The sequence below is a fragment of the Pseudopipra pipra genome, chromosome 10 (genome assembly GCF_036250125.1).
Source record: "Pseudopipra pipra isolate bDixPip1 chromosome 10, bDixPip1.hap1, whole genome shotgun sequence".
In the NCBI taxonomy this organism is placed as follows: Eukaryota; Metazoa; Chordata; class Aves; order Passeriformes; family Pipridae; genus Pseudopipra; species Pseudopipra pipra.
In genome coordinates, this window is record NC_087558.1 from 20,643,658 (window position 1) to 20,658,903 (window position 15,246).

The 15,246-nt window shown below is 48.8% G+C and overlaps 1 protein-coding gene and 1 long non-coding RNA gene across 10 annotated transcripts in view; one reads left to right on the top strand and one right to left on the bottom strand.

Moving 5' to 3' along the window:
• Positions 1-7,282: 7,282 nt before the first annotated feature.
• LOC135419780 (transcription cofactor HES-6-like) lies at positions 7,283-8,997 on the bottom strand. 2 transcript variants are annotated; one of them, XM_064666608.1, is made up of 4 exons: positions 8,843-8,979; positions 8,675-8,761; positions 8,518-8,599; positions 7,283-8,442 (listed from the first exon to the last, which is right to left on the bottom strand). In XM_064666608.1, exons 1-4 carry the CDS (start codon positions 8,966-8,968, stop codon positions 8,039-8,041), a joined length of 699 nt encoding a protein of 232 aa, XP_064522678.1. In that variant the 5' UTR covers positions 8,969-8,979; the 3' UTR covers positions 7,283-8,038. The 2 variants fall into 2 exon arrangements, with proteins under 2 accessions (XP_064522678.1, XP_064522677.1); XM_064666607.1 differs by having other exon boundaries at positions 7,283-8,599; positions 8,843-8,997.
• LOC135419782 (uncharacterized) overlaps positions 8,876-15,246 on the top strand; it is a 39,553-nt gene continuing 33,182 nt past the window's right edge. For 5 of the 8 annotated variants that reach the window (XR_010433141.1, XR_010433147.1, XR_010433148.1 and 2 more), the window contains exons 1-2: positions 8,876-12,330; positions 13,261-13,452. This is a non-coding gene — a long non-coding RNA (uncharacterized LOC135419782). The remainder of the gene's footprint in view (positions 12,331-13,260; positions 13,453-15,246) is intronic. The other 3 variants (XR_010433142.1, XR_010433144.1, XR_010433146.1) reach the window with 3 other exon arrangements.

Here is a 15,246-nt window from a genome sequence, read left to right on the forward strand (position 1 = left end):
CACTGTAGGACTCTGCTACATTTATATGTGGAATGTATTGTAAGCAACAGTTTTATTTTGGTTTCTTGCCAAGAAGAAATGACGGAAAGGCGAAGACAACACACGTAGCACGAGACTTCCCTACAAACCTTCCCAGAAGTGGTGGAACAAACTGGGATCCACGGCTAAAACCCTTCTTGCTTGGCCAGCCATTGTTGTTCTCTTGCCTCAAGAACCTCCTCTTGTCTCAAGAGGATTCCATGTGCTGAATGACTGTGCAGCGACTGTGTTTCTGTGCTGCATTGGAAAAGGAACTAACAGAAGGATTGCTAGACCAAAGAGCCCACCTGTTTGCATATACAAGATCTAAAAGTATTTGGTGTGGCATCTGATGTATTCAAGGAGGGAGGTAATACCTGAGAATTCCCTTGGCATTGCCAGCACTGCTGGGATCCATTTTCCCAGAGCAGGCAGTAGGTATGTAAGTACACTGCTTGGTAGGAAAAGGGGAAGGACAAAAAACCCACAATCAAACCAAACAATGACTGGATGCGTGTAACTCTTTTTCTTTCCTGATCTGCTGTTTTACATGACACAGATTATGTCTGTTTGCATATTTCCCCTCCCATCTGGCCTATGTCATTTGCATCTGTTAATTTTACATGTGTGTATGTGGCTGAGTCAGAGTGGTCATTGCCAGGCTGGCCAAGGAGAACCCTTCCTTGAAGTGCTCAGGGTTGGATGGGACTTACAGAACCTGTTTGGGTGACCAACTAGAGCAAGAAGATAGAACATATGCATTTGTCACTCATACAGATACATCAGCACTTGCTCTTTGTATAAGACCTTAGTGTTTCACCCAATACTTGAGTCTCATAATATTTCAGTCATAGGAGACTTCAGAACATGAAATTTGAGGAGGTTCTTTTCAGCTGAATTGGCCAGTTAGGCAGTAAAACTCCTACCCTGAGAGATCTGTGACCAGTTCTTCATTAATGTAATTTGGAGTTAAATCCAAACTGCATGAATAGAGAATGGATGGAGGAGTGTCTGGCACCAGGTTCTGTCCTAGGAAGTGGAGAAGCTTTTGGTTGCTGTGAGTGTACTTACTTGAATTTCATGTACGATACAAATACAGTGCAAGAAAACATTGGCTACATTCAGCAGCAGTCTCTTCTGCAACTTGCAGCAAGAGCCTGGATTTTAGGGAAGACTTGACAGTTCAGACAGGTGAGCAAATACTCTGGCCTTATAGATTCATTCTGCCTTGCAGTCTAAATAAGAGTTCTTTACTGTACTCCCCTTCCCTTTTTCCTCTGGCAAATAAGAAAGGCTTTTCATCAGCTCTTTCACAGTACTTATCCCCTTGCCTCTGTGTTACGAAATGGTTGATTATAACAGCTGTTAATTGTTGTGTGACTACAGATCCACAAAAGACCCAGGGAAGTTGTTGGCAAATTCTTTTTATTGCCTTTCCTTCTCAAAACCCCCTGAGATAATACTTCTCCCTTCTTTGTGACGTCTTGCTAGAACTATACAAGAGCAAACTGTTATTGACTGTCATTATAACATCTTGTACATCAGCACAATATTTTTTTGCATCTTTTAAAAAACATAAATAAATCCCAAAGTGTTTAAGCAAGCAGATAGATATATTCCTGCTTGTCATCCCTGAAAACGAGCCAACAGACCTTCTAGCAAAAAGCTGAGATGGAAGAAACTGGTTGGTGGTTTTTGTTTGCTTTTTTTTTTTTTTTTTTTTTTTAGAAAAAGGGCTCAGGGAGTAGATTATAGTTTCAGGAATAGAGTGGTGCTTCTGGGAAGGAACAGGGGTGGGAACAGACTCCTGAGTAAGCACAGGGCATCAGGGACCTGGGTTTTTTGCATTGTGTTTTGAAGGCTCCCTTTGTCACAGTGAGTTTTCTCGCCTTGGAGCGACAGCGCTCTGGTTCGGCGTCGGCTGAAAGGATGTGAATCATTTTTCCTGCTTCCTGCAGCAATTGAAAGTGCAGCCTGTCCCACTGTTCCTGAGTCACCCTGGCTAGCTGTGCTCTGTGACAGCCAGCGTAGTCACTGCTCCACAGCCAAGTGCTGCTGCTAACACAGCGCAGCACAGGGGCAGCTGTGCAGACCCTCTGGTGTCCCTGCTGTGGTCCCTGTTGTCCACACAATGGTGCTGCTCTGGGCAGCTGTTTCTGTGTATCTGCTCAGGTACCTGCTCAGGGCACGGGAGGTGTGATGTGGGAGCACTCGTGCCCTTCAGGACTTATAACCCTCTTTTTGAGACCAAGCACATTCAGGAGCTTTCCAAGTTATGTGTCACTTTCTATAAGCTTTCTGGGAACTAAAGGACATCCTAGGCTCTCTCTATACAGGTATCCTAAGGCTCCTGAGGAGCAGATTGCTGTCATGGACTTCACTGAGAACCTGTTTTGGGTTATTAAGAAACTGCAGTCGGTTGATGAGTGAGAGGCTTGCAGCTGCTGGGAGAGTAGCAGCTATGCAGTGGAGATTTGCTCCAGAATTCTAGATTTTGGTAAGATGCTGTGTGCCCCCTCTGCCTGGATGAGGGATTCAATTACACTCATTTTCTGACCACTTAATCCACTCCTGTGAAGTGTAGAAGGAACCTGTATCAGGCTAAGGTGTGTGTAATACAGTGTCAAACTCCTGGTACTCTGCAGGCATGTGCTGAGGATCTGTTGAGCAGGAAAGGAGTCTGAGTGTGTTTTGGAAAGCAGCAATGTGTAGGTAGATATTACCCATGTTGGAGGGCAGCTGTGAGTAATGAAGCCACTCTTGTTTTATGAGGGCTGATCGTATCCAGCAAGTAACATTTGCATTCCCAAAGGAGGCAAATTTGCTCTAAACTTGTGTGATTCAGGCCTTGGTGAGACATAGGGATGTTGTGAACATCTTCTCCCTGTTGGTGGAAAAGCTTGATGGGGCTGATGACCGAGTTGATGTGTCTTTTCTGGGCTTTTCCCCCCTGCTCAATTTGTGGAGCATTGATTACAAAAGCCATTGGTTGCTGACAGTAGGAGGGGGTTTACAGTGACTTTGCTTAGCACAGGTTGGTTCCTGTGAACTTAGTTTAGGCTAGGAAGAAAGGAAGTCAGAAGTTTTACTGGTGTATGTCTCAGTCACGGATGGTCCAAAGCCCAAAACACAGCCAGGCTTCCACAGGGGCCACAAGAAGCTGAAACCCATTTAGAAACTCCTGAGTGGACATGCAGGCTCTGGGTGATGCCCGGTAATTAAGAAATGCAAGGCCAGAAGGGATCAGTTAATATAATTGCTTGTATGTTGTTGTTTAACTAAGTAGTTTTTGTTTGTAACCGAAGCAACTTGTATTTGCTTCTGGGAATATGTTCTGTCTCACTTGACATTAAGAGAAAGAAATTCATTACTTCTTCCAGTGTCTTAATTTCAACCAGTTTCCTTCTCATTCCAAGCTACTTGGACCCACTATCTAGGTCTTGGCATTTAAGGCTCTACTTTACTGGATTAAAATACTTTTTGAAGCCATGATTTCCTCGGCTCTTAAGTGAGCTATATAACGTATGTGTAATACAACATATGCAGTATAGCTAATCAAATCACCCTCATTCATCATCTTCTGTAACTCAATTAACTTAAAGCCTTGTGCTGCAAGGTGTATTTTCATGTTTGAATGTTTTCTGCACCAGCTTGAAATTTTTTTAACCTTCTTAAAATTCAGTACAACGAATTGTACTTGCTGAAAACTGTAGTGTTGTATAAGGAGCTAAAATCCCATGAAAGGAGACAGACTATTTTTTCCCCTTTGCTTTTTCTTTAGCTTAGCTCATGCAGAAGCCTGAGAGGCTTAAAGTGCATTGTGACTTTAGTGGCTTTAGTGACACTGTCCATATAAATAACTGTGGACTCAGGAATTTGCTATAAGAGGGGCATAATGGCAACTTGGAACCAGGCACCTCATGCAAGAAGATGAAAATATGTCTTAGGAAGCAGAGGAAGGGTAGGCTTCTGGTTAAGGCAGCTGGATTAATGGATTGTTTGGATCCTTGATTTTTCCATGTGCTTCGTGCATGAACTTGTTGAAACCATTGTGCTCTTCTGTAGAGCAAGATGATGTTCCCCTCCCAGGTCCTACCCATACTGGCTTCTGTGTTTCTGGGGTCCAAGCCATGGCTGGTGGGACAGACTTGGCAGGAGATGTGTTGTTTGGCCCAATTTTTTTCATCTCCAGAGAAAAGAGCAAGTGGCTTGGGCAAAGGTCTTGGTGTGTTCCAGCAGCTGAACAGCAGCTTTGTAAGCACACCCTATGTGTCTGCAGGGTGGAGGAGGTTAGGGCTGGAGACCTGCTGCTGTGTGAGTGTGTCCATAGAGCTGTGCTTGGAGATGGGCTCAAAAACTGGGAAATACTGAAACTGGGCTCCAACAGATGGAGGTATTAAGAGTGGATGGCCCCTTGGGGATGTTATCTACCATAACATGGCAAGGCTCTGGATGCCAGGATTAACCAGCACTTCTCACAGGAGTAAATCCTCCTTTTTTGTGACTTGTTTCGATAGCATTCTGCTAATGGCAGCATCTGGGATGGTAAGAAATGTCAGCTGTCTGTATTATAGACAGGAACAAACTGTCTGCTTAGCAGAGATTTTCCACATGATGTCTGTGCATCCCCTAACCCTGCCACTGAGGGCTGGACTGAGCTTTTATTCATCTGTCCTTTTAAATGGAATAAAGACTGAAGCATTTATTTATTTTGAGAGGGAAACTCTGTAGAGAGCTGCATGATACTTGCTAGTGAGAGATGAAAGAAGATGTAAGTTGATTTGGACAATCTAAAAGCTTGATCTTGCCTCCTGGCCTGAGGCTCTGACAAAAGACCTGGTATTTGTTGCCAAGAGGTTGGGAGGAGGTTTGAGCTGTAAGTCCTCGAAGCTGACCTGGTCTAACAAGGAGCAGTTTTCCCCTGCAACAGGTGTGAGTGACTGACATGCAAAGAGAGGAGAAAATGAACCCTTCTTTCTGTTGTTCTTCAACTGCATATCAAACGAGAGGAGTCCTGTTAGTGTGCCGCCCCTCTCTCCTTTTACAAGGCAGTACTGTCAGATCAGATTGTTTGTATTACTTTAGAATGGAAAAGAATAAAGGCAGTTTCTATAAAGAAGGACTTGAAAAGGCTTCACTGGTTTTTCATCAGAGCTGTTGGAAACCTTCCTCCCCCCACTGCCCCTTCCCCAGTCCCACCCCGCTCACCTCTTCCTGCCTTTGTCAGGGAAGTGTCAGATTTGACACCTTTGCAGTAAGGTACAGAAATGCAAATGGAGAAATCCAGCAACACCTAATCAGAGGATGTAAACTTTCTGTGAACCTAATTTGTGGATTTAATGAAAAAAAGCCCTGTTGCTAATAACACATTTCTAAAATGCTTTTGACACTTTTGAAAAACTCTTAGTAGTACTGCTCTGACCTGGCTTTTTCATTTCAGCCAGTACAGGACTGGTAAATGCTCAGGGGATGGCATGTAATCCCTGTGCTCTTCCTAACCATCCTGGCTTTGGGAGAGCAGCTGTCTGGGTGGCCTCACCTCTGCCTGTTTCTTGCTGCAGGAGCAGGGCTGGCACATGCCCAGGTCTGCAGTTGCTGTGGCAGATGTGCAGGGAACTGTGTGGGCCACCAGCCCAGGAGGGTTACCCCAGGTGTGAGAAGTGCAGTATATGCAGGAATGGGAAAAGGCACAGGTAAGTGGGGAAGGCCAGCTTTGGCTCCCATTCTCCAGGGCCAGTCCAGGAAAAGCAACACGTCCACGGTGCTGCTTAGAGATGGCTTTGCTGCCCCTGCCTCCATCCAGTGCCAAGGCTGGCACTTCTTTGTTGACTCTGGGCAGTGTTTCTGTCACCAAAGTGTCAGGATTTGCACTTGCTTTCATAGGAGTGTTACAGAGAGCCCTAACCCGAGGGTCTTTCATCTCATGGAAATGAAGCTGCCTCCGGTGTTCCTGCAGCAGCAGAGGGGCTGGAGTGGCTGCCCTGGCCCAGGATCACCCCTGGATGTCACAGCTGAGGCCAGTGAGCTCAGGCAGATGTCTACAGTGCTGCTATGTATGCTGGTGTGAGCCACAGGCTCGGTTGTTGCTGTGGCTTCATCTCCCTCTTGAGAGCCCCCTCACAGAAAGGGCCTTTTCCAGCTGTTACAGGTAACTCTGGCTGAGTGCAGCAGGGTAACAATACACAGTGACATGCCCTGTGGGAACTGCCCTTGGTGGTACAGCAAGGTATTGTTACCTGGGTAACTGTGGAGAGTGATACCTGGGGGTAAGAGCTTTATATAAATAAACCCTGACTTTGCTGGGCCTAGAGAGGTGCAGTCTCAGTCCAAGAGGTCATCTTGTGTGTAGGGTGTTACTCTCAGTGCAAGTGTCCCAGGCTCCTCTTTCATTTACACTTCAAAATACTGACCTCCCTCCCTAAAGCAGAAGGGTCACTACAGCTCTCACTTCCCCTTGCCCAGCTGGTTTTTGCCTCTCTCCCCCCAGTTCAAAGGGAATTTAGCACAAAAGGGGATGAGAAGAACCAAACAAATTTGATGGCCATCTTTGAATAAGAACACCCACCTCAGGTAAAGAAAATTACAAAGGATAGGTCTTACCAGTATCCTACTTTCTATTTTACATGTCTAGTCCCTTGGTAGTTAGGTTGCTTCCTTTCTTGCTTGTTCTATGTTTGAGAACTTCCACGTATTAAAGATACTTCACAGCCTTTTTTGTTTTTCTCTTTACAATGGCAGCTCTCTGAAAGGTATTTCCACAGCATAAATAACCTGGCATCTCCCCAAAGTAGGAATAGGGAGGGACCAAAGTTAATATACAAGAACGTTGAGGGTCCCCCCCCAAGCCCCCGAGAAACTAATTTAAAGAATACTTTCCAAAAAAAACACCCTCACCATGAAGTTATGCCCCAGGACAGGATTTGCCTAGTACTTCTGAAGTTAGGGCTGTACGTGTATGAGCAGCACCTTCAGATGGCAGATCCAGTATAGTAGGTTTGAGAATGGCATCCAGACCAACCAGCCTAGAAACCTGTGGCCTAAGACCAACCTTAGCCAGGATGACCTTGCTTCCTGCAATAACTTAAGTGTCTTCTAGTATTAAACAAAAGAATTTGAATTCCACTACTTAACAATGCTTAGTACAAGAACTAAGTGCTTAATTACCAGCATTGTTTCCATGACATACTGTTGTTAATAATAGGGAACTGTATTTTTAATTTTTTGAAGTGGGTTAGAAGTATATCACATTACACAATACATGCCATGTTGTGAATTCAGTTATTTTTTTATTAAAGATTAAAAATAAAAAACATTTGACACCCTAATATACATAAAGTCACAATAAACTCAAATGTGCTAAAAGCAAAATGTGCATAAAGACACTCATTTCTAAAAGGCACCCTGCCACCAGTATCTTTTAAATGTTTGTCTAGTTCCACCAGGTTTCTAGTTTTCTCTCCCTTCACTGAAGGGGAGACTCCAGACTGCTACTGAGTACAGATGCTAACAAGACCAACCCCTTTCAGGGGTCTGTGCTATCACTAAAACACTTAAAACCGTGCATGCAGACTTAGCTCGAGCTTCTCATGGAGTTAACCATCACGATTTAAAATACACAAGGGCTTTTCCTTAAAAAAAAAAAAAAAAAAAAGGTAGTGGTATTTGGGCCACTTATAAGGGCCAAGAAAAAAAGAGAGAGGGTTATAACTGCTGTGTATCCAGAGAGCTTTGCTACTACAACCCAACTCCCTCCTCCTCCCTCCCCTCCCCCTTCCCCAACCTCTCATAAAAACAAACCCCTGAAGTTACAAAATGCCACACACACAAATGAAATGTTAACGCGTTCGCTATTAGCCTGTCAGGGTGTGACAGCGTCAGAGCGCCACTGATACAGTCCTGGAGTGTGTGCACACACACTCTCGCACGCTCGCACACACACACGTGTGCCGGCCGTGCCCTGCTGCCGTGGGCCCCCTTGCTCTCCCCCGTAGGTAGGTGTGCGTTGTCTCCCGCTCCTTCGTTACCAGGGTCTCCACATGGATTTGGGCAGGCCGGGCGAGGGCAGCCCGCGCGTCTGCGACGCGTCCAGTCCGTCCGTGCGGGTCTGGCCCGGCTCGGCCTCCGCCTCGTCCGAGTCGGAGCAGGTCTCCTCGCTGGGGGACGGCGAGGGCGCCGGGGCAGGCAGGGCCAGGGGGGCCCCGGCAGGCAGGGTTAGCAGCGCGGCATCCCCCAGAACGTCCGTGAGTGAGTCCGGGCAGCCGCCCTCGCTGAGGGGCATGGACTCCAGCAGGTGGTTGAGAAGCTCGGCAGCCGTGGTGGCGTCGATGCCGGGGCAGCTGGAGACGAAGGTGTGCACCTCGTGCATGCACTGGATGTACCCGGCGGCGAAGCGCTCGCTAGCCTCGAGGAGCCGCCGCCCGCCGCCTGGGACAGAGAGGGGCGCGGGTGAGGCGAGGGCCGGGCCGGGCGCCCCCCGCCGCCCCCCGGGCCCGCACTCACCGCGGCCGCGGCGCTCCAGCACGGCCCGCACCCGCCGCACCGTCCGCTCCAGCACCTCTGCGTTCTCCAGCTTCGCCTGAAACTGACCCAGGGCGCCCCGGCCGTCAGCGCGGCCCCGGGCCCCGCCGGCCCCCGCCCCGCCGCGCCGCCGCCTCACCTCGCTATCGGCGAGCAGCAGCCGCAGCTCCCGCAGGCTCTCGTTGATCCGCGCGCGGCGCTTCTTCTCCACCAGCGGCTTCCTTGTCTGCAGGGACAACAGCGCCATCAGACCCCCCGCCCGGCCCGATCCCGCCCCGCCCCGCTCGCCGCGGCCCCCGTCGCTCACCCTGCGGTCGGCGCGGGGTTCCGCGCAGCCTCGGCCCCGCAGCGGGTGATCGGTACGCGGCGCCATGGCGGCCCCTGAGCCCCGCTCCCGCCCCGCGCCGTCCGCTTTATACCCCGCGATTTGCATGTCAATGAGCCCATTGGCCGCGCCGCGCGGGCCGCGCCGCGCGTGGGCCGAACGGACCAATGGGCATCGCGCGCTTTGTCTGCGCCGGGGCGGGGCTGCGCGGCCGCCGGCGCTGCCGGAGCGGGGCGGGCGCGGAGCGGGAATGCAATCGGGATCGGGATCGGCCTCGCTCTCGAGGCTGACACCGCCCGGAGACTCTCAGTCTGGGCTGTGGGAAGGGGACGTGCCCTCCCTGCAGCTTGCGGCTCCGCGAAGCAGCGTTTCATGTCAGTCCAACCCTGCAATGAACCCCCAAACACCCAGCGCCCGTTACGGGTTCAAAGCATCGGAACACGCGTGAGTGCGGTTCGTCGGGGGCCGTCGGTGCCCCTCGCTGCCGACAGGGACCGACCTGGGCGTGAAAGAGCCAGTCTGAGCTCTGAGCGGGAACCAGCGGGACTGAACAGGCACGGCTGGCCAGGGGCCAGGTCCTCCTTGTCCTGCCCCATCTTGGTGGATGGGGAAGCTCCGGGAGCCGGAGTTTGGGTGCCTGCCGGGGAGGACGCGCCCGTTCAGGCTATGCAGGGCTGTGCTGGACACCAAGGCTGTGCTGGACACCACGGCTGCCCCTCGGGGCAGCCCTTCCCCAGCCCCAGGGGCCGCTCGCCCGCCCTGTGGCCACGGGCAGCCGGGCCCCGAGCGCTCGGTGCCGTCCCCGGGCGCGTCCAGCCCTCCGCCTCCCCTGTCTGGAAGCAGCGGGCAGGCCGAGCTTTGTGCGGGTAACTTGATGCTGATGACAGTTGGCAGCTGCAGTTCCCCCGGCATACTGAGGCAAATAAAAGCATTAGGGCTCGTCCCCGAGGAGAGCGACAGGTGTTCGCTCCCGCTCCTTTGTTTCCCTCCTTTTATTCTCTTCGCTAATGCATGTCATATTTTTACCCCCCGAGGAAACGGGAGACGCGTCCCCCGCTTGACTCGGCACTGCCGCACGTTCGCCTCCCTCTGTGTGTCCAGCATAGCTCCGCTCCCGCTCCAGCTTTTCTCCCGGTTTGTTTTGCCATGGAAAGCCCAGTGGTTTTGGTGGTGCTGAGGTTATGCTTGCTGAGAGGTCTGATGTGAGCTGCGGGCGCCCACAGCTGCGTAGAGCCTCGTGACCCCCGGCTCCATCATTTGTTACGGATCCGCACCTGTAGGTCGGTGCCTGGCGCGTCTCGCGTGGTCCAGGGGTAACGGCACGTGCTCTGGGAAGGGCTGGGGTGGCTCTTAGTCAGTCCCACTGCTACTCAAGGCTGCTTTTCATCTCTTAAGCGCTGTATAAGCACCCATTCCTGCACTGTGTTAATCCATGTCTGATAAAAGAGCAGACTGGGATAGAGAAGTTCAGCTGTGTCTCCTCACAGCCATCACAGAGGAGCACAGAGAGCTGGCATGTGGGGTATCCTGGCTGGAGACTCAAGTTCAGGCCACTCTGCTTTTTGTATCACAATGGACAGGAGATGTTATTTTCAGAAAGGTATTTCTGTTGTGTTTCTTCTTTTATGTTAAAGCATCAGTACTTGGATTTTGTCAAAGAGTTTGTCCAGTCGGTGACAAGTTTCCCTGCACCAAGCAGGAGCAGAGTAGGATGTACGACTAAGTTTGTCCTTCTGCTTTTCATGTACACAGTTCTCTGCATAACACAGTGTTGGAAACTGGCTCATTCTTTTCATTGATATAATTAATGCTGGCTAAGCAGAAACGCTGTTTGGAGCAGGCCAGGTACACAACATTTTTGTATTTAAGTGAGTAGAGACATCTGTGACTGCATTTTGTATGTGTTTTATGCATACTTGGCCTGGCAGGGAAAAACCACAATTGTATGGGTGCAAACTACAGTGAAGTAACGGGTGTCACAATTTTGGAGGAGCCATCTTCTTTCTGAAGCAAAACTAGGCACATAAGGTCAGCAGAGGTGTATAAAACACACTAATATACTTACACATATTTATAAAATACGCAGTAACACACTATGTATGTAGTCATGTGGTAAAAGATGAACTAAAAGATTTTGTGATCTTGTTTTCAGAGAAAGCTTAGCTTTTCCTAGAACTGGGCTGGGGGGAGGTGAGTGAGCAGCTGCCTGGTGCTTGGTTGCTGGCTGGGGTTAAACCACAACACATAAGTAATCAGATGCTCCAACAGTGGGGTTAATGCTGGTATAAATTCTGCTGATTTACACAAGAGTCACTGCACCACTGTGGCTGCAGGTGCAGTCCCCAAACATGTCAGGCCTCTTTACTGCAGGTGTTGGTATCAGCTGTGTTTCAGAGCTAACTTAGGCTGGAGGATTAACTCCCAAATTCACCTCAGTTGAAGTTCAGCTGTGTTAGGACTTGGGTGAGGAAATGCTGGTGGCTGCTGAACAGCAACAATTTCTCACAAGCCTCTCAGATCTGTGTGTTTTCGAGCAGTGAGGAGATGGAGGGGTAGGTTGAGGACTTCTGAATGCATGAGAAGAGGAGACTCTACCAGCAGGCTAGCAAATCTTGGCCAAGGATGGCTAGAGAGAGTTGGCCGTGGCTATAACATCCTATTTCTGCTCTGACTGGATGGGTGCTGATGGCAAGGCATTGTACTGTTGCTAGCTCTTGTTCTGCAGGATGTCTTTTTGTATTGTCTTTGAAAAGCTGCTGATTAAATGAGTTGACAAATGTTGGAGCTGTTTGTGCTGGGCATTAAAAATGTATGTGCCATAAATATCAGGGCATCACTAGAGCTGCCATTCTGGAGGAGGGAGTCACTGCAGGCTATCTCCTCTAGCCCATGGGATAATGTGATATTTTTGTGCTACTTTAAACAAGTTCCATCATATCAGGTGAAGTGAATCATGGTAACCTCATGCATTTTAATAGAAATGTCAACTGCAATCTTGTAAAAGAAAATGTTCCTTAGATACTTTGTCCAGTACCTCAGTGCTTGCCCATGCATGGTGGTTCCTGAAGGAGATATCTTTCACAAACCCCATCAACTTATCTGTATCATTCTTTCCAGGTTAAACCCATTCTGCTCTCTGCTAATGGGGAGGTGTATGGGCAGTGCTTCCTCCTCTATGGAGGGTGGGAGTTTAACCTTTGCTAGAATGGGGAGCTCTGTCCTGTCAGAGACAGGCTCCTACACGTGCTATAAATTGCAGTCTGGGCAAGGAACAGCATAGTTTTAGCAGAGATAACTGGATCTGTGCCCTGCTGCATGTGCTCTCCTGTGAGCCTATGCATAGGGAAGAATAACACAGCATATAATAACAGGCTTTAATTCTTTGTAGATGATGCAGCTGCGGTGGTAAAGGCAGCTGTGGGAGGCAATCCTGCAGCTTCAGCTATGTGCCATGTGTTTTGGAGGGCCAGGTAAGTGGCAAATCCTCATGAGATAGGGAAGTATGACATGTAATGCCTTGCACACTTCTGAGTTGTCAGGTGCATTTGGAAGGTCTTGAGCTCCCAGAAGAACATCCACAGAGGCATAATGAAACTTCAGAAATTTTTAAGTACTCTAAAGGCCAGTGTGCTGCCATCTGTGTTCTTGGACTGGAAGCATTGGTGACCCAGGCTCTCCATGGATAATATAATCAGAGCACGCAATAAAGACATGATGAGCATGGACAAGGTCCATTGGAAATGCTTGAGTAGTTTCTTTCATAAATGGTATAACATCTGTTGTCGTTGGAGGCACAAGTTCCTGTCAAAAAGACACGTCACCCTTATAAATATTAATGGTGCATATAAATGGTGGTGCGTGTGAACTGCGGCGGATGTCAGGTTAATGGGGGAATTGCTCCTTAGGCATCAGTTTGCTGTCATCATACTTATTTCTATACTAACAAATATAAACTGTTTAGGTGGCAGAGCAAGCAAAGAGCTGTCTTCCCCCTCCTCCTCTCCCTGGAGTCCCTTCACAAATGAAACTTGTACTGTAATTAGTCTCCTGCCTTGTTGCTAATGAAAATTAGTCCTGCTTGCAGGGCCGAGGAGGAGGGGAGCATGCCCGGAGCCAGAAGAGCTGAGGCTGTAGGTGATAAATGAAGCGAATGAGGAAGGCTGTTGGGAGAAGTTTGCAGCATTCCCCATCAGCTTGATCCTCGCTGCCTTTAGTGCCATCGATTTCTCTGCTGTTAAAAGCTGATGTTTAAGAGGAAAATAGTGTGGAATATCACCACTGAGCTGCTCTTGGACTCCAGTCTGTTACTGCAAATTGTGTTTGCTGCCTTGAGCACTGAGTTCCTGTTGCCCTTTTCAAAAACCATAAGGCTTTTCCTATCTTTTTTTATTTATCAACAGACTTGGCAGCAGCACTCATGTTCATCAGCTGGGGCACAGAAGAAGAGTTTCTGCCAGCCACAACACTAATGAGTACATTCAAAAGGGTCTTATGTCCTTTCACAGAAGAGCCCCCAGACCCCGTTTGCCGCCTGCGAAGGCTTGGAGTCCCTTTGTGTGAGAGAATGGGCCCTGTTTTCTGCCATTTCAAAGGTACTTGGACTTTCTGCTGTTTCAAAGGTACTTTAACTTTCTACCATTTCAAAGGTGGTGATTTTCAAATGCAGCAAATGGTGAGGGGCTGTGCTGAGCAAGCAGTGAGGACAGTGGGGTGTCTCCCTGCTGGTGAATGATGAATGGGTGTCGTGCACTGCAGAGCTTCCCCCAACAAAACTCTCTGTGCCACCTTTATTACCTTGTCAGTCTGTTGGGATACAGCAGAGATTTGCCTAAAATCATAGAGCATTGCAAACTGCTTCAGCTCCTACCCCTTAGCCCATGGTCCACTGTCAGTGACTGCGACAGGATCCCATGCCTTTGAGGTTAGAGGGACCATTGCCCAGTCACATTGTGTGTAAAGAATTTATTTCAGGGAGGTGAGAATAACTGTCAGAAGCAAGTACAGAGTTGTTTTTCAGTTGGATTAAAAAAATAATGTCTGTGGTTCTTCAGGGACCAGTTTTGTCATGTTTCCAGTGAAGCCTCTTATGTTTGATTTCTCTAATGTTTTTTGGTAACTGAAAGTTATCCTTGTCATCTTCATCATAGGCTTTATCCTATCTTTGTAACAGGGATGCATGTATCACTAGTCCTTCTCTGCAAGATATTTATATTAGTTCCTAAATGCCTTACAGGCATCCTCGTTAAAGTACATTTATTTCAGAGAAGGTGCTGAATCCCTTAAACACAATCTTGACTAAGGCTGAAATCGTTTTAAGTGTGTGCTCTTCAGAGCATGTTTCTTCTGACGTGCAGTGCAGGGCCAGGGTAACTACCTGCCTGTACCTCTGGCAGTGACACTCCAAGTTTGTTGACAGGACACAGGGTAACATGTACGTAATCAGGCTCTGAACTTTGCTCCTGTGTGTTTTGTGAAATGCTCTGGAAAATGCCCGCTTTCACCGTCTCTCACAGGCTTGCATTCACATTACAAACTGCATATCTGGAGGTGGGAAAAAAACATATGCCCTCAGGGGAGATCCTTTTTAGCAATGACAGCATTATATTTTATGGTCAGTTTTGAAAAGCACTGGTTTTGCTAAGTCAAAATGAGAACTATTTTACAGGCAGAGAGACCAATCCCTTTTACTTGAGAGTCTCAGTACCCTATTTTGTGTTTTGCATAAATACTGGGTTTGACCCAGCACACAGAGGTTTGCTGACCTGGTTTGGGGAAGGGGAGGGGTGCTGGGTGGGCTGTGGGCAGGCTGTGGGGTTCCTTCGGACTGGTGGGCGGGCAGGAGGGCGGGTGGGGCAGTCCTGCATGAAGTGTCACAGGTAAGCTGTGTGTGGGAAGATATGAGGTGGCACGGTGGAGAGAGGACAAGGTCAGGGTGGATAATGGTTTCTTCTGGGGGTTGGGGGTATCGGCCTGGCTGGGGCCTTGAGAGGTGCTCGAGCCCCGGGTGGGTACGGGGGCCGGAATGGTTTTGTTCATTTGTTTTGGCTCACCTGCAGCTACTGCCCAGGCTCAGTATGTTCTGGATATATTTGTTACATCCTGCAAGGGCGGTCAGGACAAAGGGTTGTTCCTGGGTATTTCCTTGGGATTGAATACAGATGGGTGGCAGAAAAGTGAAGGAAGTGAAAGCCTTGCCCTAATCATTTTAATAGTAATGTAGCCTGTGTAACCCCATGTGGTTGTGAGCTATGCTGGCGATGGTAAGAGACACAGGTGATGGCAGTAAATGACCATGATTGGAACCATATAAAAGAGTTGATCTTGGTACTGATCTGGGGCAGAGGATCAGCAGGTCACAGCATCCTCCAGGAGAGAGTCCCCAGAGA